The sequence below is a fragment of the Passer domesticus genome, chromosome 6 (assembly GCF_036417665.1).
Source record: "Passer domesticus isolate bPasDom1 chromosome 6, bPasDom1.hap1, whole genome shotgun sequence".
Classification (NCBI taxonomy): domain Eukaryota; kingdom Metazoa; phylum Chordata; class Aves; order Passeriformes; family Passeridae; genus Passer; species Passer domesticus.
In genome coordinates, this window is record NC_087479.1 from 35453202 (window position 1) to 35478150 (window position 24949).

The following is a 24949-nucleotide window of genomic DNA, read 5'->3' on the forward strand; positions in this document are numbered from 1 at the left end:
AGAATTCATGAAGCCTCCAAAGAGTCCCTTCAATCTGTGTGTGCTGTGTGGTGTAAGATTGGAATAAGCTTCACCTTCCCCTTTGGCCAGGTGTAAAGGACTCACTCTGAAAAGCAGTTTTGGGCTGGCTGTCCTCAGCGCAGTAAAGCAGCTGCTCTGGCTTTCTGTGGGGACAGAGCTTGTGCCAGAACTTGTTTCCCATCTTTGCCTTCCAAGGGGAAAATCAGCTAGTGATGTGGAGAATTTGGTCTTTTTCTGGGGAGCGCTGCTCATAAACATCAGTTTTCCTCCCCTGATTCCTGGTAGGTCTCCTTACACAGACAAAACTACAAACTTTCCCAGCCTGTCAAATCAGAGTACAGGAACAGGGTACCAGGAAAAGTTTTCCTCACCAGATGAAAAACAGCTGTTAAATTTTTCCACATCAATAGAAAAATCTCTTTTGACCCATGTTGGAGTAAATGCCAGTGTTATTTTGTTCATGGCATGTGCCCTTGCAAGTTCAAGTGTGACATCAATGTACAAAAAAAGTGCATTTCTGAAATTTTTTGTCTTGGGGTTAAGAACCACAGTTAGGAATTATATCAAAGAAGAAAAAGCATGACTTGTACATTGACTCATACTCAGTTATGTTTTTGTTTTCAGAATCGACAGGAAAAAGGATAAAACAGAAAGAAAGATTTTGGACAGCCAGGAAAGAGCATTCTGGGATGTGCACAGGCCTGTGGTAAGACTATTTTTGAATGAAGAGACTTTCCAGGTTTTGACAGGAAAAGTTTTATTACTAGTAAATGTTTTATGCAGAAAAACATTGCCCTTACAGTCACCACATGGATTTTCCTCGTGGTGACTCGTTCAAAACGCACCAAGTGTCTGCAAGATTATTTATGATATTCTGAACTTCTGTACCTATGGAACTGTTGATTTGGAAATATGTGAAAAATACAAACTTTGGAAAATTATTTACTGGGCTTATGAAAGAAAAGCAGCTTATTCAGTGTGTCTCAGACTTCCTAGCAAAAGCTCCCCCCTGTTAGGTATTTCCTTTTGGTGCCAAAGTTAGGAGTAAGTGGATTGAATGCTGACATGGCATCCTTGGGCATATGCACTCTCTTATTTAGCAAGAGTAATTTATGGGGCACAAACCTCAAGAAAGAGTTTTGGAAAATATCTAATCATATATTTATAAAGGTAAGGTAGGATGAAGATTCTTAACAGAGGAATAACACAATTACCATCTCTTTTCAGCCAGGCTGTGTGAACACCACAGAAATGGACATCAGAAAATGTCGCCGTATGAAAAACCCACAAAAAGTGAAAAAGGTCAGTTTGAGTTCCTGGTTTTGGTTTTTGCTTGTTTGGAGTTGGTTTGGTTCACTGTTTTTGTTTTATTTTAATGTAAATCATACTTGACACCTACTGTATATGAGACTTGCCCAGGAGGAACAAAAAACAAAAGTGTTTTGTTAGTACGAGTTCTGTTTTGTTCTCCTTGGTGAATTTATTGTTTCAGTTTTACCAGCAAAGTTGTACTAACTTGATGGGTGGAGCTGAGAAGGGCATTAAGGATCTCTATGTCCCAAATGTCTGATGGCTCTGCAGTGCCATAAAATTAAAATGAATTGGCAAAAATACCCAGGTCCCTTTTTAAGAAATTATTTGGGCACAGATAATGAGATGTTTACCTGCCTTAATCATTTCAAAGGCTGGATCATTAGCAACTTGGGTGTCTTTCACTTCCAGCAAGTTTGAGCTCTTCTATGTATATGAATTCATACAATCAATTAGATTGAAGAAAACCATTAAGATCAGTGACTCAAAACCTTAACCTAACCAAGTCCTTCACTAAACCATGCTCCTGTCTTTTAAATAGTTTCAAGGATGGTGACTCAAAAACTTCTCTGGGCAGCCTTGTTCCAGTGCTTGATAACCATTTCAGAGAAGAATTTTTTTTCCTAATATCTAAGCCTCTCTTGGCACAGCTTAAGGCTGTTTCTTCTTATCTCATCACTTGTTATATTTTTGGACAGAACACTAGACTCCTGAACATCCATAAGTAATTAAACTGCAGCAGAGCTATTCACATGTCTATTAGAAGTTTTACTGAAAAGCAAAAGCACTACATGAAAGGGCAAATGGTATTAGTTTCAGTGCAGGTGTCTGTCCCGAAAATGAATGGCTACAGGTCAGTCTGCAGGTTTTTGTTTAGAGAAGTTCATGTGACCTATTGACTTGACCTAGTTAAGCACTTTCTTCAATATGTAGTTTTACATCAAGAAATTAAATCAAGTGAAAGACAGCAGCATAGAATTAGGTTCAAATGTTTTCTTTTACCACTTTGTCCCCCCCAGTGACAGATCCCAGTGTTCATCCTGTGCAAGTGTTAGTGCACGCAGCCTTCAGAGCTCCTAAAAATTATCATTTAAACATTTAAAACAAACTCTCCTCTTAACATGCCTACAGGCCTTCTAAGTGCAGGCATCAGCAAGAAAGGTCTGATCTGTAAATTTTGCTCAGGGCTGAATAATTATTTACCTGTGTGGGTATAAACAGTAGGAAATTGCTGGCTTGATACCTTACTGCTTTGCATACTGCACTGTTCCTCGTTGTGTAACAGAGAAATGCTGTAATCCTTTGTTTTGTTCCTTGGTTCCTCCCAGTCAGTGTATGGGGTTACAGAGGAGTCTCAGCCCCAAAGCCCTGTACACCTGCCCTCCCAACCGGTGCGCAAAACGACAAAAGAGGATTTCCGGAAGCAGGTAAGCAGGTGGCTGCATGGCAACTCTTCTGAGAACTGCTCCCAGAAAAAAAAGCCTAGAAAGTTACTGAGATACCAGCAAAACCAATTGTATGCTTTACCTGCCCTTGATCTTCACACACTTATCCTTGATTCTCACTTATGTAAAGTATTAGTAAGTATTCATTGAGCAGTTGTATGGTGATATGTATTATGAGTAACACTGACCTTTGAAACTACTTTTATTGTCTGTGGACCAGACAGAGACAATAAGGCAATAATTCCAGTTCACTGAGGATGTCTGTAAAGTGGACAGTGACAAAGGCCAGTGTACTGGGCACAGGCTGGGGATGAGTGGTGAGGAAAGGCATCGTTTAGTGCATGACTGTTAAACTGTACAGTCAGAGCTTTTAGGAAACTAGGAAAAAGTTATTTGGACAATCATGCCAAGGAATGACCAGCCAACTCACATGTCCTTGCACTGGCACAAAGAGCTCTCCCTCAAAATTACTTTGCTGCAACAAGCAGCCCTCACTGAAAGACAAACAGGAATCACTGGATCAGCATTTTCCTAATGCAGCTTTAAACAAATTTCTTAGGCAACCAGTTTTTGGGTGGTCTTGTGAACTAAACCTGGATGCTACATTTCTTGAGCTTTTTTATAATAGGCTGAAGAACTGGTTCATAGCAGAATGAAAGTGTGCTGTAAAATCTTACTGGTCTTGTGATGCCAGTCAGTAAGAGGAATGGGAGAGCAGAGTGTGTTTGGAAAAAGGAGATCATATTGTACTCCGAGTAGTCTAGGAACCTTGGCCCCACGTATGTGTCTTTTCTACTTTCAGTTATGTCTTCTGAAGCTTCCCCTGGGGCTTTGCCTTTGGCAATGGAATCTGCTATTGGAAGCAGTTAATAAGTTTCTGATACCTAGGGAAGGGTCCCATTTCCTTCTGAGTAACTTTCAAGCTGTTTGGAAAGAGAAATCAATAATGTGTTGGGATATTGTCAGTGCATGCTGCAGAACTCATAAATTGTTAATGTCCTTGTCATCTCTCTCCTTAGATAACTTTTCTGAACATGCAGATAGAGAGACATTGTTTAAAGATGTCCAAAGTAGCAGAAAGGTGAGTGTCCCCATTTTGATGATTTCCCATTCTTTCCTCAGCTCCAGTTTGGCATTTCTAGAAACAGAGCAGGCAGCAAAGTGCAAAGGCTTTACCCCCTTTCTGTGCATCAATCCTTTCCCTTCCTTGACCAGACCTTGCTGCCTGTCTGCTGACACTTCTGTACTCACTCTTCTGCCACTGAGCAAAACTAGGTGAGAAATCAGGACCTGTAATACTGCAAAAAAGAAGCATTAACAAAAGAAAAAACCCTTGTGTGACTTGCTTCTCACCCCTTCACTACCCTGTGGTTTATTTTTAGAAAAGTAATTCCTTTCTCAATTTGAAAATACCCTTTTTTCCCTTTTTGGCTGAACTCTCAGTGCTTATCTCTCGTTAGTCTGGCACAGCCCTGGGGAAGGAGCTGTGTTGGCATTTGTTGCACATGGTGTTCACGTCTCTGTTCATACTGGGGTTGTAGGACCAGTTCCTGCTTCCACTTACGTGTGTATGAAACCCTTGGAGAACTACTGGGGTTGTACCTGGACTACTCAAGGCAGTGTTTTAAGGACTGGATTTCTAAGAAGCAAATCAAGGCACAATTTGACTTGCAGAATATTTAGTTTTGGTAGAAAAGTATGAATAGGTGAAGAACAAGCTCAAATTTAATTGAGTATGAGAGCTCATTTTCTTAGGTACTTATAAGTTATGCACATTTGCAGGGTAGTCACTGAGATGCAGGTAGGGATAGCCATGTTCTTCAGTGATATGACTTTTAAAGCAAAACTGTGTTAAATGTGAAGGATAGGATAAGGGCTAGTTCCTTCTAGAGAAATGATAGAGTTTTTATTTCAGCAAAGCAAAACGGGAATACCCCATGAAATGTGCTTTGCAGTGCCTGCACCTGTAGTTAGCATGCGTGTACTAAACCAGGTAAATTAAATGGTGAGAGGCCCAATGTAAGTTCTTATTGGCTCATCAAGTTTAGCAATTAAAATGAAAATGTGTCCAATTAAAGAGAAAATATTCAGAGGCTCCCTGAAATCCTGCATGCAATACATTGTATGATTAAAATGTGCCCATTTATATTTATGTTTTGGGCTTTTGGATCTTTTCAATTAAGAGCATGTACTTTTAAAAAAAGTTATTGTACTGAATTTATTTACAATGACCTTAATATACTGAGACAGTAATAATTTATCTGGTTTGAAAGGGGTTTCCTTTTTTTTTTCTTTTTTAATTGCTCTCAAGTTGGAGAAGAAAATGTTGCTATCAAAACTTGTGCAAAATAATAACCAGGAGAAAAGCAAATCAAATGAGAACAGTCAAATTACAGAATAAGCTGAGTTGGAGGGGATCCACCAGGATCATCAAGTCCAACCCCTGGCTCTGCACAGGAGAAAGAGCCCCAAGAATCACACCATGTGCCTGAGAGCATTGACCAAACACTTCTTGAACTCTGGCAGGATTAGTGCCAGGACTGCTTCCCTGGGGAGGCTGTTCCAGAGCCCAGACACCCTCTATGTGAAGAACCTTATATTTCTAAATAATTATTAATAATTATAAAGAATGAAAATCATGGTTGTGATCTGTATCTCTTGTGAGGAGGTGTTTGGTCACGTGATGACTTTGAATACTGATTTGAATATTGGCAATATTGATTTGAGAGTCCCAGGACTTGGTGTGGAGAGTGGTGGGAAGTGCAGCCTGGATGTGGAGCATTGCAGAGCAGGTAGGAGGGAAGCACAGGAGCTGATGGGTCCAGTGGCTTTGCAGGGGTAGGGACTGGTGAGGAGGAATGAACATGAATGACCTGACTTGCACAATTGCCTGAAAAAAAAACCTGTGCAGCTTTGAAAGCCCCATGAAAACACTGATTACAAGCGCTGGGAACAAACTTGCTGTGTAAGGAGATGCTGTTATTATCATGTCCATTTTCAGGCTGGACCCTGCTCTCAGGACAGTTTAGGTGACAGTGGGGCAGATCAGGGTACAGGAGATGACTCCCTGGCATGCTGCCTTCAACAGTCAAGCCTGACTGTGGCACCATCTGCCAATTTTTCAATATAGTACAAGAGCACTTTCAGAGAGGATGAGGGAAGTAACAAGGAGCAGATAAATCAGGAAGCACTAGGGTAAACAAGTTATAGGAATAAGATATAAATTGTTTTCGATAGTAATAGATTAATTGTATTTATTTTATATTAATTCACGCTATTCTTGGGATAGCTCTTGTCTGTCAGAAGAGGAAGGCTCTCCAAAGGATATCTGCAGCTTCTGAGAGATAAATGCTCGCTGCTAAAGATTTTCTTTCCCTTCCTCCCTGTTCTGCTTCCAGGAGCAGATCTGTACCAACTGTGGGAACAGGCATCCCTCAGCTGCTCCACACACCTTGGAAACTGTCTTTCTTCCACATCCTTTCTCCCCACTTGGGACCTGTGCACTGTCAGTTTTAACCACTGAGCTTTGAGAACTGTTGAGCAAAACTATCAATATATTCTACCTATTGTTTTCCCTGACTGCATTGTGCAGTGTTAGTACTATTTCATTAGACATGGCATCACCGAAATGGCTGGGGAAAAGTGAGTATCTTCCTAACAGAAGCAATCTCAGTTCCCTAGATGAAAATCTGATGAAAAGCTATCCTTTCAGCTTCTCATCAAAGTTCCTGTGAAGGCTCAGCAGGCCCCTTTGATTGAGAGACAGTTGGGTTCTCAAGGCAAGCTCTGCACCCTTCAGTCCACTGTTCCTACCACCTCTTCTACTGGGTATTCAGTTTATCACCCAAAAGGCCGGGTTTGCATTTTGACAAAAATGCTTTTCCTTAGCAGTCCCCTGCCTGTAGCCTGCTTTAGACAATGAGGAAATGATTCTGCTGCTGCCATTATACTGAATCAGCAAAATGTGCTTAGAAATTCCCCCTTGTTTCATTTTCGTTTTTTCCCCCTTTCCTTTCTGCTGGTACTTGCATTAGCACCTCTGATGCCTTCTTATTATTTTATTAGGAGCAATTCAGGTTTCACAGCAGATATCTCCTGATTGATCCTTTTTGGCTTTCTTTTCTTTTTTTAACCAAACCTCTCTTTCATTGATGTCTAAGGGACTGCTGCTGCTCTGTGAAATTGGATGCTGCTCCCTCCTCCAACCCTTGACCCACAGCAGTCATGAAATGTAATTAATGAAATGAGATGAGACAGCCCCGAGTGCCCTAAGGGGCAATGGGAACCTGCTGTGGTTACAAAAGTGTATGATTTTAATGCCTCATGATAAGAGCTAGGACAAACAAAAAGAAATAATTACTATAGAACAGTTCAGGGAAACTTTCTGCCTTTTATGACTCTTTGTTTCACAGAGTCTTTTCATTTGCCTGCCTTTTTGAGATGTGGAGGACCAGAGGTAAAGTTTAGCATGGACAATCATAGTGCAAGTATATTGGGTGTTTAGTATGATGAGACATAATTAACTTAGTTAATTACTTGGCAGATGTAGGCAAAAAAATAAAGTGCCTTAGAGTATTTCCAATACAGACTAGAAGAAATGTCTTTTGATTTATTTCATATTTGCTGTCTTTCTTTTGTAAAAATGCGCCCCTAGCCCCAACCCCAGTGGAATTCCTGAATCATTTATGCAAGCAGACACAGTCCTTTCCCCAGAAAGCTCTTTGATTCTCATCCTAGTGAGGATGAGAGGCTATATGCCTTAACTGACTCACCATGAAGCAAGCCAGTGTAAAGGCCAGGAGTTTTTCCAATGTGCATATTATTTACTGTTCTCTAAGTTAATTATTACTGTTGAAGTATTTTACAATAGTGCTGTTAGACTAAATACTATACCAACATAACTAAAAAATTATCTATATGCAAAGCTTTGATGTTTAGGATTATGATCCTCCAAAGATTTAAGCATATTCTTAGCTGCAGCCCTTGACCCTGTTTAGGTGAGTTTCTCATAGTGCATAAATTTATGTGGGTGCAAAAGTTTGCAAAAATGAAAAAGATGAGAGTAAATAGTAACATGCAGCAAATGATCAGGATGATACATACTTCATACTCTTCCCATGGCTCTCTGGGGGAAGTCCTGCCATAGCAATCCAGTTTGTTGCCTCATCAGGTTTTTTGGGGGCATCTCAACACAGACAAGTTTGTGGAAAATGCTGCTGTTGAGGAAAATACTGCAGTGAGCTGGTGGGTGTTTGCAGAGAAATCCTTGCATGCATCATCCCTGGGAAAAGGGTCTCCTGTGACTGCTGAGAAACTGACTAATCCCTATAAATAAAAAGAAGCACACACAAAACCAAAACAAAACCACCAAAAAAAACAACCCAACAGGATAAAAAGAAAAGCTGTACTTTTCTGACACGTGACTAAGCATTCAGACCCTTTATTCTTTTTTTCCTTTTTTTTTTCCCTGCCAGTTTAATAGCCTACACAGAGCAGTATGTGGAATATGACCCCTTTATAACTCCTGCTGAGCCTTCCAATCCCTGGATAAGTGATGATGCAGCACTGTGGGACATTGAAATGAGGTAAAAATTAATTGGTGGTTTTAACTAATGTGAGAGTTGTCTTGACAATTTGTTTGCATGCTCTTCACACTGCCCTGTTTGAAAAGAAAGTTGTATGTCTGTACTACAAGATTCAAGAGCATAGCTAAAGTTTATCACTGGCATCTATGAATTATTCAGACCTTCCACTTCCATATGGCTTGATGTATGTGACTCTCTAACTCAGGTAATGGATGTCCTCATACCTGTCAAACACATGCCCAGACTCAGGTCTAGGAGCCTAAAGCGGTAGGATACTGCTAAGGCAAACTTAGCAAATAAGATGTGTTCCAGCACATCTTATTTGACTCTTGGGAGCCTGCTCTTCCCAGCTGCAATGCTCCAGCTCTGCTCCTACCATGGAATCCCATGAAAGATGCTGCTGGAAAATGGGATGAGTTATAAGTGGTGGCCATTGCTGCTGTGCAGAGTGAGTTTGGCACAGGAGCCAGAAGAGTGTAGCTCATGTATGATGTGTGAGACTTGGCAGGTCAGAATTGTAATAGGTTGATAGGGTGAGTTTGGGCCTCATCTGTTGGTGAACACGCTGGCTTGTCTCTGTTATGATGTCAAATAGATGGAAAAAGCGAGGAAAAGTCTGTAGGACATTAAATGCCTTGCATCTCAGAGAGTTTCTAAAAAAAAAAACCCCAAAACAAACAAGCAGAACACTGCAATAGAGATCATGTTTTGCCCATGTGATGCTGGTGCAAGGGAAGTCTGGCCTGTGTGTCTTTTGCCCTCACAGGCTATCCACAATTTTCCTAAAGGGGCTCGAATTGTCCTGCCTGCCACTATGCCTAACAGCTCCCTCAGCAAATTTGAATGGAACACCCATGCCCCATATTACCTTCACTACTCAATCACATCCTGTGGCCAACAATTGTAAGGACTCAGCAACTTCTCCAGTGTTTAGTTGCTGCCATTTGGCACTAAATCTGAATTTGGAGTTCACTTCAGCAAATCTTTAATTAGAGAATGCCAAATCTAATCTTGTGTGTTCTTGAATTATAATTTAGAGATGTTATTGGCCCAATAAAACTGATTCATAGGGAATCAGTGTTCCAGGAAAAGGACAAGATTTTTCCCCGTTTAAAAACCAAGTAGTTTGGGATGTGAAAGTTGTTTTCACCTACAGAAATCCATTATTTTCCTAACCTCTGCCCCTCTTCCCATAATTTTATTATTTGTTATTTTTTTTAGCTAGTTTCTCTCATTTTCTCCATCCTCCCTAGTAGGACTAGTACCAGATACAGCCCTTGCAAAATACTGCTTTGTAGAAGCCCTCACCCACAAGGTAATCCAGGCATCCATTATTTCAGCATCTGTTGACGTAGTTGCAAATCCCAGAAAATATGTCTGTGTCCCTGAAGAATACAGTTAACCTGATGTCACAGCCTTATAGGAATTTAAAATAAATGCTTGGCTTCTGCTATGATTTCAGAGTTAAGGAAGGTGATTTTCCTGCAGATGAAAAAGAGAAAGCTGTAGTGTGAGAAGATGGAAAAACAAACAGCTATGTTTTTCCATTTTATTCTCTATTGTAAAAAAACTAACTGCATCTGCATCTAGTTGCAACTTGCATGAATAATTAAATGATCCCCAAGATCCCCTTGTGTTGCAAAGCTGTTTTCTCAGCTAGGAGGGCAGAGCCCTTGTGCAGGAAAACAAAGAGCTCTCACTGCCAGTGGCAAGGCTGGCTGCTGAGTATGGGCAGCCCCGTGCCACTAGAGTTCATCCTCCATGGCAGTCAGGACTCAGGAAATGTCACGGAAAGCATTCCGTTTTAGACAGCACTTTGGCCTTTTTTGTGTGTGTGCCACAACATTGTGAAGCTGCAAGAAGAGCAGGTACAGATCTCTGGATTCAGCAGGAAATTCCCTGAGCTTAGATTGTGCATGGCTCTGCACAAGCATGGCTTTTGTGTCCGATGTCTAGGCTGGTTCACGTAACAGGTAGGCTGGATCTGCACCTTTGTCTGCAGCACTCTGGCTCCTGAGGGAGCGCAGGAGGAGCCATCCCGACTGTGCTGCTCCTCGAGTGAGGACATGCCTATCAATTTTGCTTAGCCTTTACATCAAGAGAAAATGAAAGCAGACATTTTATTTACCCCTTTGGCTTATTTGTCTTCAGCACAGATCGCCACTGTCCCCTAAGGCTCCATGATTAGGAATCGCTGTGGACATGACGAGACACATAGTTTAATAGATATGTACTGTTAACAATGGCTCTGCTGTCACAAATGTGAGCAGCTGAGCTGTGCTCTAATGGTTGTCTCATAGTATGACGCCATCACACCAGAAGCTTTCAAGCACTTTGTGAGCCCAGATTACGCTCTGATGCAGGCTGTCTCATAGGATCCTCGTTGTGATTCCCAGGCACCTCCTCTGCCCATAGGCGTCTCTGCAACATGTCTGGCAATTCAAACAACAGCTTATGTAAGTTTGGGTCTGTTAAGAAATAATTAAGGAGAAAGGTTGCTGGTGATTTTGGGTGCCTCTGCATCTCAGTATCCCAGCTGAGACACAAAATGAAAGTCTGATTATCATGGAGAGTAGGAGGAAGATGCTTTTTAGTCTTCTGAGACTTAGGCATGCAAAAATCAGAGGCACTAAAAAATGAAAGACCACAAACCAGTAATCATTTTAGATACTTTGCCTGCACTGCTTCTTAGTGGAACTGCTTTTCTAATGCAAATGTGGATCTGAAAATCCGAAGCCAGTTCCAAGTGACCAGGCAGTACTGTGTGGAACACAAGGAAATGCTCTGGAGCTCACCAGTGACCCAGGGAACATTGCTGGGAAATTTTTGTCTTGATGCATAAGAAATCCTAAGGTACATTTGAGCAGATATGCAAGAAGTACATAATGAATAATCATTTAGGCATGGGATGCTGCTCTTCCAAATGAAACCCACCAGAAATTGCTCTGAAAATCATATCATTCTCTCTTATTTCACCATGTATGTAGCACCCAATTAGTGTCCTTTAATGAGTCAAATGATGTAATGGTTTAAAGTCCTCCAGTTGCTTTAATGATGATCCTGGTCTTTATAGGTTTCTTTGTTATTTGCTAACTTGTATTTCTGAAAAATCTTGAGAAAAAAACAACATCTCATCTAATAATTTTCCTCCCTTCACTTAGCAGAAACAGCAGCAGCTGCTCGGACAGCAGGCAGAGATGCACATTCCATCTGTTTTTCCCCTTCTCTCTCCAAACAGCAAAGAACCTAGTCAGCAGCGTGTGAAGAGATGGGGTTTCTCCATGGATGAGGTGCTGAAGGACCCCATAGGACGAGACCAGTTCCTTCGTTTCTTGGAATCAGAATTCAGCTCAGAAAACCTCAGGTGAAACCTTTTCTGACTTGACTAAATGAATGGGCCTGGTCCTATGCTCTTGCATAGGTGAAATGCACTGTTTGGTGTGTCTTGAACTGCTAAAAACACCCATTTGAATAAGGATGAGAATGGCAGGGTTTGACCCATAGCGCTGCTACAGACGCCCATACTAGACCTATGTGAGTAATCTCAGAAGCAGTGTTTAGCAGAGCCAGTGTTGTCAGGTGTCTTCTGCATGCAAGGGCTTGCAGACTTGCATGATGTGATGAGATGCAGCACATCACTCCTGAGCCCCCTAACAAGATTTAGGATTTCTATATTGTGTGTGTCTGTGTGGCAGGGCTTTTTTGAGGGAAACACTATGGACATCATGTGGCTAAGAACTTGGCAGTTCTTAGTTGCAGTCAGGTTTCCAACAACTACTTTTAATTGTGGCATGTGCTGACTATCCAACAGCTTGTCTCACCTTAACAGGACTCTCTGTGTGGGGGTTCTGAGTATCTGACTTCTCAAGTTGTGAAGAAGTCAAAACTTCTATTATGAAACATTATGTAGATATGCACATCATCCTTCATCAGGCTGAGAGCCGGTAAACCCCACTTTTTTACTGTTACACTACAGAGGTGCTGTTGTGGTGCTGTGGTTGTGTCTCAGCACGAGGGTGAGTAAAAGGACAGGTTCTTGTGGGGGTTTTTTGGGGCAGTTGTGTTCCAGAAGACTGAGTAAGCATTTGCAGGGAAGGCCAGAGAAGATTGCAGGTTTACTGGCAGAACTGTGCCTGCTCTTGGGCTGAGGAAATCTGCTGTCAGGAATCACACAGTCAGTCTGGCTTTGGCCTTTGGTCATAGTGAGTAGGCTTGGTGTTCTCTTTTTACAGTAGATATGAACCTGACTGCACAGCCTTTTTTAGTTATGGTTTTTCATTCTATTTCACTTAGAAAATAAAATACATTACTAAAGCATGTGAACAATTGTCACTGTTGTGCAGTTGGCTAGCCTGCAAGATCTGAAAGAGGAATTCCCCAGAAAGTGATTTTTAATGGCATTGGAACTTACCATCCTATTTATCAGGTTTCCCTGTCCAAGGAGAAGTAGAGAAAGCATGCCAGCAGCAAAGCAGTGAAAACTCAATGCACTTTATTGTTTTGAAAAATCTGAAAGATAACCTGTAAGAAAACAAGGGAGTGTTACTAATTACACAAATGAGCTTGAAATTTTATTGCTAAACAGGTACTGAACTTGCATATGCTTACTGCAGTTATGTACAGCAGCACTCATTTGCAATTAAATTGTAGTGATGAAGTGCAAAATTAATATACTGTATTAAAATACTCTTCAAATTAGTGCTCTGAAATTAATCTGGAGTTGTGCTAATGAAATCCAGCAGGTTTTATGACTAGCGTCTGTCCTCCATGTTCATCCTACTCAAACAGATAGAGAAAGTTTGATTATGAGGAGGCAAACTTGTACCTTCCTTGGTCAGTCGTAGCTGCTCCTCCTGCTGATGCACATTCTCTTTGATTTTGAGATGTAGTGAAGGGAAGTGGCAAAATCAGTGGGCTGGCATAGGTTAAATCCTACCTCCTTTGTGGAAGACATTGGCATCATTCTTAGTATGGGAACTTTGCTATCAATCTTATGGTATCATTATGATGGTATTGGCTTATGTGGTATTATTATCTCATATTGGATACATTAGCAAGCCTGCTTAAAGCTTTAACTAAAAGGATGCAAAGGCAGAAATATTAATGAAGAAAACCAGAATAGAGTGAATTATTAGCAGTAATGCTAGAGAGAAGAAGGGTTCAGGTGAGGCAGAGAAAGCTCCTTAATTCTCACTTGGAGTATGTACCATTAAAAAAAGCAACTGCTGGATGCTTAGACATGCAAGCAAAATCTAAGTTACACTCAACAGCAAAGTTGGGATCTGCCTCACCTAAGCTTGACAGCTAAGCCCATGCTTTCTTTTTATCAAGTATCCTTCTGGAGAGAGAGGAGTCGGTGAATCACCTGAGAAGGATTTGTTTCAGCTTTAAGTGGAAACAAAACTAAAAGCACCTAAACTACACTAGAAAGCGCCTGTGTCTTGTTATCATAAACTTGGAGAGACTGATTCAAATGAGTCCATGGCAGGCAACTACAGTTAAGTGAGATACATCCCACCCAAACCCTGGGAAGGTGTAAGAAATTTTCTGAGAACACAGCACTTAGCACCTTGCTAGAAAAGTAACATTCAGATTAACAAAAGTTAATCTTCTCAGGACTCTCTTCCAGTAACTACCCAGACATCTTGGAACTGTTGCAGCAGGGATGTGCTATCTCTTGGGAGTGTCAGTAGGATCTTGGGAGTATCCTTAGGATTAACGTGGGTGGGAGCCCTATAGGTCTCTATGTTGAATTTAAGGCAGATCTAAGAAATTGACTGCTGTAAAACCTAGAAATTCATGGTAGCACTAGAAAAGATTTTGTGAAGTGTGTGCTCGAGAATGCCTTGAAATGAATGTAATTTCGTAATACAGCAAGGGGACCAAATTCTGCTCTTATACCTTGTGGCTCAGCTCCCAAATCACAGGGCTGATGGTGGTGGGGTATTTCCATCTCTTCCTAGCTGAGAAAAATTGGTCCCTGTGGGGTCTTGGGTGAGGCACTGCCAGAGATAGCAGCAGACTAGACTCGATGACCTCCCAGATCACCTTCCAGCTGTGTGTCTGTGTTCTAATAAACTTGCAGGATCTTGTCCACCAGTCTCCTGGGCTCCTCTGAGCCCTGTAACTTACTTATTTATTGGCTGTCCATTATTTATGTGGGAGCAGGAAAGCCAGTCAGTTGGTTATATTTCTCTCTGTTTTTATTTTAACTCTTTCTTGCTCTGTTTTCTTTCTCCTCTCTGTTGTTATCTTTCATCTACAATTTTTTTTGACTCGGGTGATTTGTGAAGTAGCCAAAATATAGCTGATAAAACGCCAAATTTAAAACAAAATAAATAAGAAAGGATAAGAAAAGAAAGGGCATCAGAGAGTTATTATACATTTTTTATGACCTGGGAACCTTCTGAGACATCTTGAGATTGTGAGATGTTCATTTAGCTGGTGGATTGAATTTTTTTCCCCCCTAACTTTAAAGAGTGTCAGCTGGAATCAGCAAAGTGGGAATATGGGACATGGGAATTTCACCCGAAGGGAAAGGAGGCTGCACACCTGTTTATAGACCTCAGTGGGAAACATGTGACACTTTGTGGGAATGCACTGTGGAGCTGGCAGTGCATGGAGGCAGGTGCCCCGGGCCGTACTGCTTGTGAGCAGATGTTGAACATGGAGATCGCGGGAAAGGAGTTTTACCTGCAGGAAGTGTTTATATCCTACATGACTCCTAATGGTTGAAACTTGCTGCCAGGTTTTTTCCCCCTCAGTTTTCATCAAGAAAGGAGAAGTTCGGGCAGTGAGGAGAGCTCATATATGCAGTAAACACATCGAGCCGCCCCAAAGCCCCGTGCTCCCTAAATAAAGAACGTTCCTCCTGCAGTTCTGAGGTAGTGCCGGTGCGGGCAGTGCCGGGATGGTGCGGGCCAGTGCCGGGCGGTGCGGGCCAGTGCCGGGCGGTGCGGGCCAGTGCCGGGCGGTGCGGGCCAGTGCCGGGCGGTGCGGGCCAGTGCCGGGCGGTGCGGGCCAGTGCCGGGCGGTGCGGGCCAGTGCCGGGCGGTGCGGGCCAGTGCCGGGATGGGGCGGGCGGCCCGGGCAGTGCCGGGATGGGGCAGTGCCGGGATGGGGCAGTGCCGGGATGGGGCAGTGCCGGGATGGGGCAGTGCCGGGATGGGGCAGTGCCGGGATGGGGCAGTGCCGGGATGGGGCAGTGCCGGGATGGGGCAGTGCCGGGATGGGGCAGTGCCGGGATGGGGCAGTGCCGGGATGGGGCAGTGCCGGGATGGGGCAGTGCCGGGATGGGGCAGTGCCGGGATGGGGCAGTGCCGGGATGGGGCGGGCGGCCCGGGCAGTGCCGGGCGCTGCCGGCAGGCGGCGCGGTTGCCCCGCGCTGCGCGGGCCCCTCAGCGGGCCCGGGCAGGGCCGCTCGGCGGGCCCTGCGCACGGCCGGCGGGCGCTGCCCCGCGGCAGCGACACAAGGGCTTTCCTGCCCCACAGCACTGCAAGGACCGTCAGCAGAAGGAGGGACTTGCACCCTGGACGCCGACGTGCACAGCGTGGGAGGGGAGGGGAGGAAGGGCGGTGAGGGGGAGGCCTGCGGGCCGCTTGCCCCGTCCCCAGCGGCACTGCGGTCTCCCTGGCAGGTCCCCAGTGCCCCAGCGTGCAGCTTTGCAGCATCTGGCTGCCCCCGGCTTGCTCACCACGGACAGATTTTTGTTGGTCTTGGCCATGCCGAGCTCACCAAGCCAAAGATCTGACCATTAAACAACACAAAGATGTGAATATTGCCCCTGTCTGAAATGCATTTTGATTTTTATCAATTTGTTTCATTCATTTCCTGGCTGAGATGTTCAAAGATAGTTCTTGGTGAATGGAAGAAGGTTTGTGAATGGTTAGATATGTGAGGCTGCCAGAGCATGGAATTCTGGCATGGAGCTACTGAGGCAAGGAGAGAAGTGTGCTTGGATTCCGACCTGAGATAGTCACTTGATGAATTCGCTGTCAAGCGAGGGGTATTGTGTCCACCCCCATGATGGGGATACAGCACTGCCCTTATCTTGACTATTGTTTCTGGAGTAATCCATATTTTGCCTCCTGATCAGGATTTTAAATTAGTTTTTGTTTTACAGTGTACCACAGAAACGACCACTCCCCTGCTACTCACCCTGTCTTTCCTCAATAGCTTTTTCACTGGGGGACATGTTTGAACAGCATTGACCAAGCACCTCTGCAGTGCCCTGCAGGGAGGCAGAGCACGCATGCTGAGGTCCAGGAGCTCTCTGCGCCTTGGGGGAGCTGTGGAGGACAAATGCCATTGTGGGATATCTTCTGCCAGTGACAGCAGTTTAATTACAAGCTGGATGAGGCTGAAATGGTTTTTGCCACTGACGCTTTAGGACACCATATTATCAGCCTTCTCCAGTCCTTACATGCTGTTTTATAAAGGACAAAGAACCTGTGATCAATGCTGCTGTTCCCTCTGTGCAGACAGTCCCTGTGCCAGTTCTGCTCTCTTTAAAGGGCACCTGTGGAGAGGACACACAAGGAGTTCTCCCTTCTCCCCTGCCCTGTGCAAAGGTGTCTGTTGGACATCTGTCTCCTACAGAAAGAGAGGGGGCAATGCAGGATTTTCACCTCACTCCTTGTGAACTTGTGGCTGGGCTTGTGCTTCAGAAATTGCAGGAGTGATTCAGGGAGTCCATTTGCACTTTATAATTGAGCAGAATTTCCAGCACAGTTATTGTATGTCAGCTCCTTTCCTAAGTAGAAATACCTGCTTCTCTGTTGTAAATGCTGTAAATCCCATAGGAAGCTCTGCTTATGTGTTGGCTTCAGGATGATTCCTTGTGGCAGAGAATTTGCCTTGGAATTGAAGTCTGTGGGGCTGGGTACCCCTCTTTGATGTTACTTGATTTTCAGATGCCAGCTATAGTGAATAGCTTTGAAATTTTTACCAAGACAAAACTCCCCTTTGCCTTGAAGAGGACATCCAGCCTTGGGCATGAATTTACAATTGCTTGCAGTAAAAAGAGCTTGTTCTTGTTACTGTCAGGTTGGTCTGGTTGGTTGGTTTTCAGATTGAGCCAAATGGTTATTAAAATGGATGGTGCTCCTGTTCTGGCAAGCTGTCACTTCACAGCGTTCCCAGTTCCCTCACAAGTGTGCTTTCCCAGCCCGCCTCCCTGGCTCCAGGGGCAGAAGATAAGCCAGAAGAAAAGGTTCTCTCTAGCCAAGTGTTTGTCTGAAGTGTCCCAGCTACTCTGGAATGATTAGCATCTTTTCTCCCTATGCCTTTTCTGCATTCACATGTTCCTATTAAATCTGAAATTGAATGATAAAGTATTTTCAAATAACGGAAGCCACATATGGCAGCAGATTACTGCACTGTGAGTGCCACCCTTTACTCTCTGCATGCATGTGATAAGTGGGGGTGTCACTGCTCAAATGACAAGGCAGGATATCAGGTGCACTTAAACTCTCAAAGATGGAAAAGGACCAACCATGCACACTCCTCCACCAACCCCAGATACTCTATTTCAGTTCATAAAATCAAATGTCACCTTGTTAGAACCACACGTATGTGACTCTATAGGTACTGATGTAGTGTTGGAGTGTACCTCATTCTTTTTTACTGAGCCTGCCAAGAAAATGGGAAAACCATATGAAGGAGTATCATCAAGTGGCTTGGGTGAGTCGGGGCTGTGGCATGAAGCCCCCCTGATGGTCAGGAAGAAGCAGCAGACAGGCAAGGAGGATTTAGCCTGGCCTTGCATGTCATGTGGATGTAATTTTCTCCCCAAATCGACTTTTTGCCTCTATCACAGGGAGGATACCAGGCTAAATGGAGTAGCAGTCTCATTTGCTTGCAATAACACCACTGATTCCAGGGTGTTTAGGTACTGCCTGCAGCCATTAAGGAAGAGAGGGTCAGGAACAGCACAGGAGTCACCAGGCTGCTGTCCACCCTCACTGCCATCAGGATTTTTGTTTGGGACCGACTCTATCTCTCTCCCTGCACCATGGAGGAATATTTACCTTAGTGGCAGCACACTGAAACCACTGAATCATTTGAAATGAGAAATGAGGACTTCAGTTACAGTTCAACTGGTTTATAAGGAAGACACAGGATTTTCCAAGTTGTGCAGCTCTTGCGGATGCCCTGAACAAGCAGTGACTCAAACAATCCCTGTCCCCTCTGCACAGTCTGCCCAGCAGAGGAAGTGCATAAGAGCAGGGCAGGGACAGCCAGGGTGAGCCCTGCCCTCCTTGTCACCGTGGACAATGGGCACCTTTGCCAGGGGGTAGGAAAGAGCTGGCTATTGCAGGTGGCTGCAAAGGCGCCTTCAGTACCTGTTTGCCCTGTAGCCTCAGCACTCCCTGCAGAGCCCTGTTGTGCTTGCTCAACCAGGTTGCAGGGCCCAGGTACTCAGGGCAGATGACCTTCAGAAATACCTTCTTGCTGGAAGATAGAGTTGACCAAAACAAAAGGCTACTGGGCACCATGCATCTTCTGAATTAATCAGCTGAAAGAGCATATCTCTCTCAGCAATAAATAAAACTAGCATCACCAAAAAAATGTATTTTCTTTTTCCTAGGATAAAAGACAAAAGACATGCATGTCACTCTTGCAAAATATTCTGTGGTCTTTGTTTTCACAGATCGAGATATGGATTATGTCCTTAGTTATCAAAGGGATTATCTTCTCAGTGTTTATGAACTTGCTTTAGTCTGTAAGCATAGCCTAATCAAGAAAACACCACTGTAAAATTGGAGTATGGCATGACAAGAGTCATCTTTTCTCATGGCATCCATCTGAATGCTGGTCAGTTTACAAGTGGAAAAAAAAAATCTCTAAGTGGCATTGCTACAACTTCACACTGGAAATTATATGAATGTTAAGTTTGTTCTTCATTTTACATCCCCTGTGGATGACCAATCCTGCAGGCAGGAATGACCAGCACATTGCAGTAGGGCTGTGGGAGGCAGAGCCTGCTTCTCTCCTCCAGCTGCATAGCTCTGGAGGTTTCCTGTTTGCCTGCCTAATATGACACTTCTGCAGGGGCAGTTTGACTAAGAATGTATCACTTCTTAAAGTCAGTGTCCTGATCTTAGCCACAATATAAGGGGATGGTGTAAAGTACATCACCCCTTCCCCTTGAAATCATGCTAAAATGGAGTCTTCTGTGAATTCTAATAGATGCAGGATTAGGTTCTATATCTGTTTTAGGACTTTGCCTAGGCTTATTCACAAAATCTTACCTAGATTTCTATCTTTTTCTCTTTTCTGCCCTTTTAATTTTGCCTAGTACAGGTTTTGGTTGGCTGTCCAAGATCTCAAGAAGAGACCTTTACAGGATGTGACCACGAGAGTGGAAGAAATCTGGCAAGAGTTTCTAGCTCCTGGGGCCCAAAGTGCTATTAACCTGGATTCCCACAGCTATGAGAAAACAAGCCAAAATGTCAAAGACCCAGGAAGATATACATATGAAGATGCACAGGTTAGTTTTTGGTTTTATGGAACTACTGCTAATGAAACTCTGTTTTAATATGATATTCCACTATCACATTGTCATTGCTCACTTGTAAGAAAAAGAAGATGCACAGTTTGAAGTGACTTTAAGGATATCTGTTCAAGCTGGGTAAATTATATTTTCATTGACTCTATCTGTCATAACAGGCTAAGGCTCCTCTGGGAACAAATGTTCCAAAATCTACAAGCTGCAAGGTGCTGCAAGCTGGAGCTATGTCTCAGAGAAAGCACAGATGAAAAAGTGCTATACAGTTCAGCTTGTCTGTCTGTGCTACCTGTCACTAAAGTCTGGCATAGTTACAGAATGGCCAATGTCATATCAAAATGCTGGCTAATACACTTTTTCTATATTTTATTTATTTATACCTAATTATATCCTCCTGCCAAACCCCAAAAGCAGCAGCTCCCTCCAACACGTCCACCAGACAATACCTTAGAGTAATGATAGGATAGTAGGCAATGCAGTGAGCTTAATCCTTCCCTCCTAAGGCTCCAGATTTATCAGAGAAATTTTACAGATAAACTGTACATGGAAAATGCCTTGAGGAAAGCAGATAATTTGAGAAAAACTGCTATAAGCAAGGGTAAAGCTGCATAACCTTCTGGAAAGTGAAAACATAATTTTCTAATTTTTAAAAAAGAAAAATGAAGAAGGGATCATTTGGCAAATATTACTGGGGACACAAATTAAAAGACATTCTCCTCATAATCATTTTATCACAAGATATAGTAAAACCAACAGCAAATGAAAAGAATTCCAGGGTTTGGGGATTTTTTTTAATTGACATTCAAAGGCAATTCTTCAAAATACTCCACTAACAAAATACTTTCATCTCAGGGGAGATGTTGTGGACCACTTATACAAGGTTAGGCAATGAATTTTTCAAACCAGCATCAAATACTCTATTTTCCTGAATGCAATCTTGCTCCTTGGGGTCAGCATAGAAGGAATGTACATGAAGTTACAAGGCAGTCCCCTAAGAATATCAGCCAACTTAAATGCCCTTTCTAAAGCTGAGAGATACAGGAGTGTGAAGACATTCTGGATGAGATATATTCTTTGCTTGGCAGTTGTAGTGAAAAAGAATTGCACGCATCACCTGAACAAAATGATGATGGGAAAATACAGGCTAAAGTAGATAGGTGAATAATGGGAGAATTGATTAAATTGATAAGTAGAAGTACTAAGAATAGGACAAATGTTTAGATCATGAGTATTTAATTAGAAGAAGACATGGAGGATTTAGCCTTGAACTGATCAGTTCACAATGTAATTGCCATTCAAAGGGGAGTTGATACAATCAAGCTGGAGCCCTGGCAGCTAGACTGAAATTTTAGCTCCTTGGGTTAATTTTATTTCAGTGGATTTTTACACTGACAGATCTCTTCAATTCATCTGTTATAGTTCATGGACACAGAAATATGAGGCAAAGGTAGACCTTCAAGGACCAGCTATGGTTATCTTGGAGATTGAATCTATTGAATCCTCAGGAGAGGATAGCACAGTGTGGAAGGCGAACCCAATTACCTTCTTGGGCAGTGGGCTTCTGGTAGCTCTCCAAAGGCCAAGCAAACTGTTTGTGACTGCTTGACTGGATAGCTGAGAAGGCATTGTGACACAGGCAGGAAGAAGCAGGACATTGCTGAAGGGTGCAGTGCCCAGTAGAGTTTTTACTGGCTCATCCTGGAGAAGGGAAGTTTTTGTTTGTACATTCACTTCATGGGAGACAATGCAGATTGCCCCAGGGTGCTGTAAATCTCCCAGGACCTGCTGTGGTGTTTCTCACAGGTCAGCCCTGCCACCACAGAGGCTCTCATCCATGAATCTGCAGCAGCTGCTTTATCTTAGCACCCTGGCACCAGGAGTCCATGGGAGCTCCCACACATCCCACATTCCTAGGGACTCAACCAGATACAACTAATCAAAATGCCCTCTGTGGGAGGGGAAAATACAAGTGTTGTCCTGTCCTGAGTAGTTTTAGCACAAAGAGGAAAACAACTGAAATGTCCTTTTAAGTAAAAAACAAGAAAAAATTTAGTTTACTCAACAGCACATTCTTTGAATGACTTCAGGTCTGAGCCACTAAGAGGAAGGAAGAGTGTTGGCTGATCTGAGAAAATTAGTTCGATACTCCTGCAGTGGAAGAATAGGAGAAAGTGATGTGGCACTCTAGTCGTGACTTGAGAGATCCACAAAATGCCAATTCTGTATAAAAAGCACTGGAAATGGACACATTGCTGTACTTGGGAAGGGCAAAGTGTAGCAGAGCACACTGAGGCCAGCAAATGCTTTATAACAGGAAGTTGAAAGCAAAATATCATTCGTTATCAGGTGCTTAATAGTCTACATTTGATGTGCTTCTTTGCACACCCTTGGCTCCCAGCCCCAAAGAGCTCTCCCAGATGCTGCTCAACCATCTGGTAAGGCAACTAGCCTGGATAAAAACAGGGAGAAAAGAGGCTCTTGGCAAACATTCCTCTCACTTCAAACCTCTTTGTCCCTAGGCCAGTCATGGTCTGAAAGCAAATGGGTGCTCTGTTTAAGAAAATCTCAGCTCCAAATCTCAGTCCCCAAAGTGCTCCTAATCCAAACCTGATTTTGGTGTGCATTTATTATTTCAGACAGACCTCTTGCTGAGATGCATTTCTGTTCCACAGAAGCAAATGTTGTGCCATTTCTCCATCTCAGGTTAAGATACTTGCCGTGCTGTGTCCCTCAGTGCTGCTGCACTCCACAGTCCTGCACTGCTGGGCTTGCATGGAGCTGCTGTGGCTCCCACAGGTGCCATCGCCCACCCCGTGCCCAGCTCAAGCTGTGCCAGCCCACCTCAGCTCTGAGCAGAGTGTGCTGTGCTGGCTCAGCCTGCACTCCCCTCCCCAGCTGTCCAGTTTGTTGGTGCCTTTGTCCTTGAACAGCCCAGTGCTGCTCCTGGCTCTGTCCCCATCATCAGTTCTGCCAGCTATCTTGGTCCGCAGCACCTTCTGTCATTTTATTCCTGGGCCCCTCCAGAGGGGAGCCTACCAATTTAGCTGATTATTTTCTGCTCTTAGACAACCGTCCTCTGAGTAAAATATTATGATTATCAAACCATTTTCACTGGGGACCAAAACAGCTTTTAATACAAGGGGCATCGTCAGGAAAGGTCAGTTCAATTAAACAGTGAAGTACTTAGCAGGATGTAAGCTCCCACAGGAGTTATCAGCAGCATTGAACAACCAGTGTGGGGCCCTGCAATATGAAGCAGGCACCGCCAGCTTTGGAAAGTAAATAGGTTTGGGTCCATCTGAATGGCCTCTTTTGGCTAATGAAGCTGCTGACAGCCAAAGTAATTCATCTTTATATGGGAACACAGAGCTGTGAGTATGACAATTATGGCTTATCTGTACATGTTATTAGTTTTTTAACCATTCTTCTCCTACCCCCATCAAGCATCTCCTTGCCTCCCCTGAAATGTCTTTCTGCCTTCAGAAAATCTTTAATCCCTTCCTCTGTCCCTTGGTGTTAGGAGCTAGTATCACCAGGATGCATTGTGCTTCCTCACAGTAATATTTGTAGGGACATTTAGTCTACATTTACTGGTAGACTTCAGAGCTAGGTGTAGCAGAGTCAGGTAAGCCACACAGTTGTCTTTGGAATTCCTTTCCTGTTTTGTTTATTTTTATTCTTTAATAAATAAAATAGAGTTTTAGATTGATATTCCTTTACCTGAACTAACCAGCTGTTCTTTCTATAAAGATAATACAGGGAAATTCAGTTCTAACACAGGCTCTGTTAGGAATTTAACTGTTATTTTCAGATCCTTGGCTAATTCCAGAGCAGATTTAGACCATAATGCTAAATTCCAGGCAGCTCAAACCAGAAATGTACCTGTCCCAGATTTGAAACATAGAATAATTTGGGACAGAAGGCACCTTTAAAGTTCATCTAGTCCAGTTCCCCTGAAATGAGCAGGGTAGATCCTTAACTAGATCAGGTTTCTCAGAGCCCTGTTCAACTTGACCTTGAATGTTTCCAAAGACAGTGAATCTGCTGCCTTTCTGGACAATCTTGGCCAGGGTTTCATTATCTTCATTGTAAAAACTTTCTTGCTTAAATCTAATCTTGAGATTTGAGCCCACTTCATGCTCTCAGCTGCCTCATGTGTAGCTCCATTTGTTCTGGACCGTGACAGAGATACGAGTCCTTGCAGGATTCATCAGTGGTCAGTCATCAGTTTGCATTCTGGTTGTATCAGGAAGCTCAAGGTGCTGACAGAATTTGACAGGATCCTGTTGAATTCAAAACCAAACTTCCAAGTTTAAACAAGGATCTCTTGGAAATGAAATGTTATTTTTTACCAAGAAGGGAAAATGAGGGGGGACTTCTCCTAACTTTTTATTTCCAAGCATGCACAGGATGTGAAAGGCCTGGTGTCTATTCGATGGGCATAGAGAATTCCTTTTATAGGTCTGGAGCAAAAAGACAGCATGGAAGGAAGATGTGAAAATAATAATTCATTGTGTGTCTGTATCATCTTTCGTGTAAGAACTTGGAGAAGCATTATGCCTATTTTCTTAAAGTTTTGTCCAGTCACCCCAGGTACGGGCATGCGTGTAAAGGACAACGACTAACGATGGGTTAGCAGTGCAGGCAGCCAGCAAGGGGACATGGGGCAGACCAAGGTCCTTTGCCTCTAAGAGGGGATCAAGTCCACCTGAACCAGTGCTGCTCAGAGACATTGAGCCTGTGCTGTGGGGAATTGAAAGCATTATTACATGACATCACTATTTACACGTGAATGGTGTGCCCACGGGTCTTGGGGGCTTTTGACAGCCTGCACCTTCCTGTGGAAGTTAGGGACTGGACAAGGACTTGACCTTTATTCCCTTCTCCTCCTTTGGCTCTGATTCTGTGGGACTGGAGGAAAAAGTCCTTCCTTTCACTGCAGTCTTCCTTGTATTTGGGTTATCGTGACTGCAGAAAACACACGGAGTCTCACTGTTGTGTGTTTATTACAATTAGAAGCAAAAGTGCAAGCTCCTTCCCTTGTGGATTTCACAAAACAACTTACAACAGAATCTAA

General features: G+C 43.4%; 1 protein-coding gene and 1 long non-coding RNA gene across 14 annotated transcripts in view; one reads left to right on the forward strand and one right to left on the reverse strand.

The window, feature by feature from the left end:
- Nucleotides 1-24949, forward strand: part of RGS6 (regulator of G protein signaling 6) — a 260910-nt gene that overhangs the window by 198487 nt on the left and 37474 nt on the right. For all 11 annotated transcript variants that reach the window (XM_064424434.1, XM_064424436.1, XM_064424439.1 and 8 more), the window contains 7 exons: nt 646-727; nt 1249-1323; nt 2661-2759; nt 3797-3858; nt 8252-8362; nt 11601-11726; nt 19668-19854. In XM_064424434.1, the coding sequence (XP_064280504.1) occupies nt 646-727; nt 1249-1323; nt 2661-2759; nt 3797-3858; nt 8252-8362; nt 11601-11726; nt 19668-19854 (742 nt within the window). The remainder of the gene's footprint in view (nt 1-645; nt 728-1248; nt 1324-2660; nt 2760-3796; nt 3859-8251; nt 8363-11600; nt 11727-19667; nt 19855-24949) is intronic.
- On the reverse strand, nt 644-15249 carry LOC135303114 (uncharacterized). 3 transcript variants are annotated; one of them, XR_010364641.1, is made up of 4 exons: nt 15056-15249; nt 12774-12883; nt 7881-7993; nt 644-4075 (listed from the first exon to the last, which is right to left on the reverse strand). It is a non-coding gene; the product is annotated as an uncharacterized LOC135303114 (long non-coding RNA). The 3 variants fall into 3 exon arrangements; XR_010364642.1 differs by lacking the exon at nt 15056-15249 and adding an exon at nt 13188-13672; XR_010364640.1 differs by lacking the exon at nt 15056-15249 and having other exon boundaries at nt 12774-12970.